Raw genomic sequence first — 2,159 nt, forward strand, 5'->3', positions numbered from 1 at the left:
ATGAGTGGAGAGGACATGGTTCCAGGACCTCAGTTGGCTGATAAGATAGCCTTTATCTTTGCTATCATTTTATTCCTTTTGTGCTTGGTGGCAGTGGTGGGTAATGGCTTAATTACCATGGCACTGGGCATGGAGTGGTTGCTGCAGAGAACTTTGTCACCCTGCAATAAGTTATTGGTCAGCCTGGGAGCCTCTAGCTTCTGTCTGTGATGGGTGGTGATAAGTAAGAACGTTTATATTTTCCTGAATACAATAGCCTTCTCATAGAACCCTGTATTCCAGTTCCTAGCCTTTCAGTGGGACTTCTTGAATGCTGTCACGTTATGGTTCTCCACCTGGCTCAGTGTCTTCTACTGTGTGAAAAGCGCAACCTTCACCCACCCTGTCTTCCTCTGGCTAAAGCAGATGGTGTCTGCATTGGTTCCATGGATGCTGCTCAGCTCTGTGGGGTTCTCCAGCTTTAGCACCGTTCTAGTTTTCATAGGCAACCAGAGAATATATCAGAACTATTTAAAGAGGGCTCTGCAACCTTGGAACGTCACTGAGAATGCTACCTGGACAGTCCCTACTGTTGTCTTCATGGCTGGCATGGCTTTGCTCATTACATCGCTGGGAAGACACACCCAGAAGGTCTCCCTGTCCATCTCCGGCTCTCATGATCCCAGCACCCAGGCACACACCAAGGCTCTCCTGGCTCTCATCTCCTTTGCTGTCCTCTTCGTTTCCTGTTTTCTGTCACTGGTGCTCAGTGCCTCAGGTGTGTTTCCATCACGGGAATTCAGGCACTGGGTGTGGCAGGCTGTGATTTATCTGTGCACAGTAGTCCACCCCATTGTTCTTTCCTTGAGTAACCGCAGGCTGAGAGCTGTGCTAGAGAGGGGCTGCTCCTCAGGGCATGGGGCATCTTGAGTTGCTTTGATGAAGAGCCTCAGAGACGCTAATGCAGAAGGCCTGGGTAGAATGGGACGTTGCTTCTTTAAATCTCTTTGCCACATTTAATGCTCTTTCCCTCTGACGCATTTCATGATTTCAGTGAAATAGGATTTCAAGGTGAGATGGAATGTACTGAACTAGTGGTCTAGTGTCACTGATTTCCACTCAGCAAGGGTGTAGCTGATATAGTAAATGTTCCCTGTGGGACTTGATGTGGCCAAAGAAGCAGGAAACTTTTATTTCCCTGTGACTAAACTCGATGTTTAAAATTATCCCTCTGGAAACTGGATGCAAGGATCCGGACACATGATTCACTTTTTAAAAAAATTAATTTATTTTATTTTTATTTATTTTTGCCTGTGTTGGGTCTTTGTTGCTGCATGCAGGCTTTCTCTAGTTGCGGCGAGCGGGGGCTACTCTTCATTGCGGTGGTTTCTCTTGTTTTGGAGCATGGGCTCTAGAGCGCAGGCTCAGTAGTTGTGGCGCATGGGCTTAGTTGCTCCGTGGCCTGTGGGATCTTCCTGGACCAGGGCTCGAACCTGTAGTCCCCTGCACTGGCAGGCGGATTCTTAACCACTGCACCACAGGGAAGCCCACGATTCACTTTTTATCTGTTGAATCAGACTGGAGAAGATTTTTGGAAACTCAATTTTCCTTTGGCTTCATCCTGTAAAACCATATTTCCTTTTTCATCCTTAACTGATTTCTAGCCATCTAGTGCTAGAAATCCAGTGCACCTAGTGCATCAGCTTCACTAAGCTCTCTTTCTTTTCATGCAAGAGTTCCTGATGTCTGAACTGTCTTTACAGAGCATGGTGTGATTTGTGCATGTGTGCAGCTGTGTGTGTTACCTGGGATTTGTATATTCACAGATTACCTTTTGAGATCCCCCTGAATTCTAGGGGTTTATGATTTATATATGGTTTATGTCCTCTACAGTAGCTCAGTCAGTTAGTCTGTTCTATAAATGTTAAGGTCCATGAACCCAGATGTGACTTCTTTTATGTTGCCATTGGGACTTACTAAAATGTTTGACATGGAGAGGTTCATCTGTTTCTGATGCATAAGATTTAAGAAGAAGGTTCCCGGCTTGGTTTGGTGAAGCATGTAGACTGCTTTTCTGCCTTTCACAGATTTTTCTCAAACTTTCCTTAAGCTCAGTGACCTCTTGAATCATTCAAACTGAGATCCCTCAATGTCCCTGTATTTGCTTTAAAATCTCTCAG

General features: G+C 45.5%; 1 protein-coding gene across 1 annotated transcript; it reads left to right on the plus strand.

The window, feature by feature from the left end:
• TAS2R60 (taste 2 receptor member 60) lies at positions 1-909 on the plus strand. Its single transcript, XM_060107750.1, is given in 1 exon segment — positions 1-909. A coding segment is annotated over 1 exon segment (909 nt).
• Positions 910-2,159: the final 1,250 nt, after the last annotated feature.

The sequence above is a fragment of the Mesoplodon densirostris genome, chromosome 9 (assembly GCF_025265405.1).
Source record: "Mesoplodon densirostris isolate mMesDen1 chromosome 9, mMesDen1 primary haplotype, whole genome shotgun sequence".
Classification (NCBI taxonomy): Eukaryota; Metazoa; Chordata; class Mammalia; order Artiodactyla; family Ziphiidae; genus Mesoplodon; species Mesoplodon densirostris.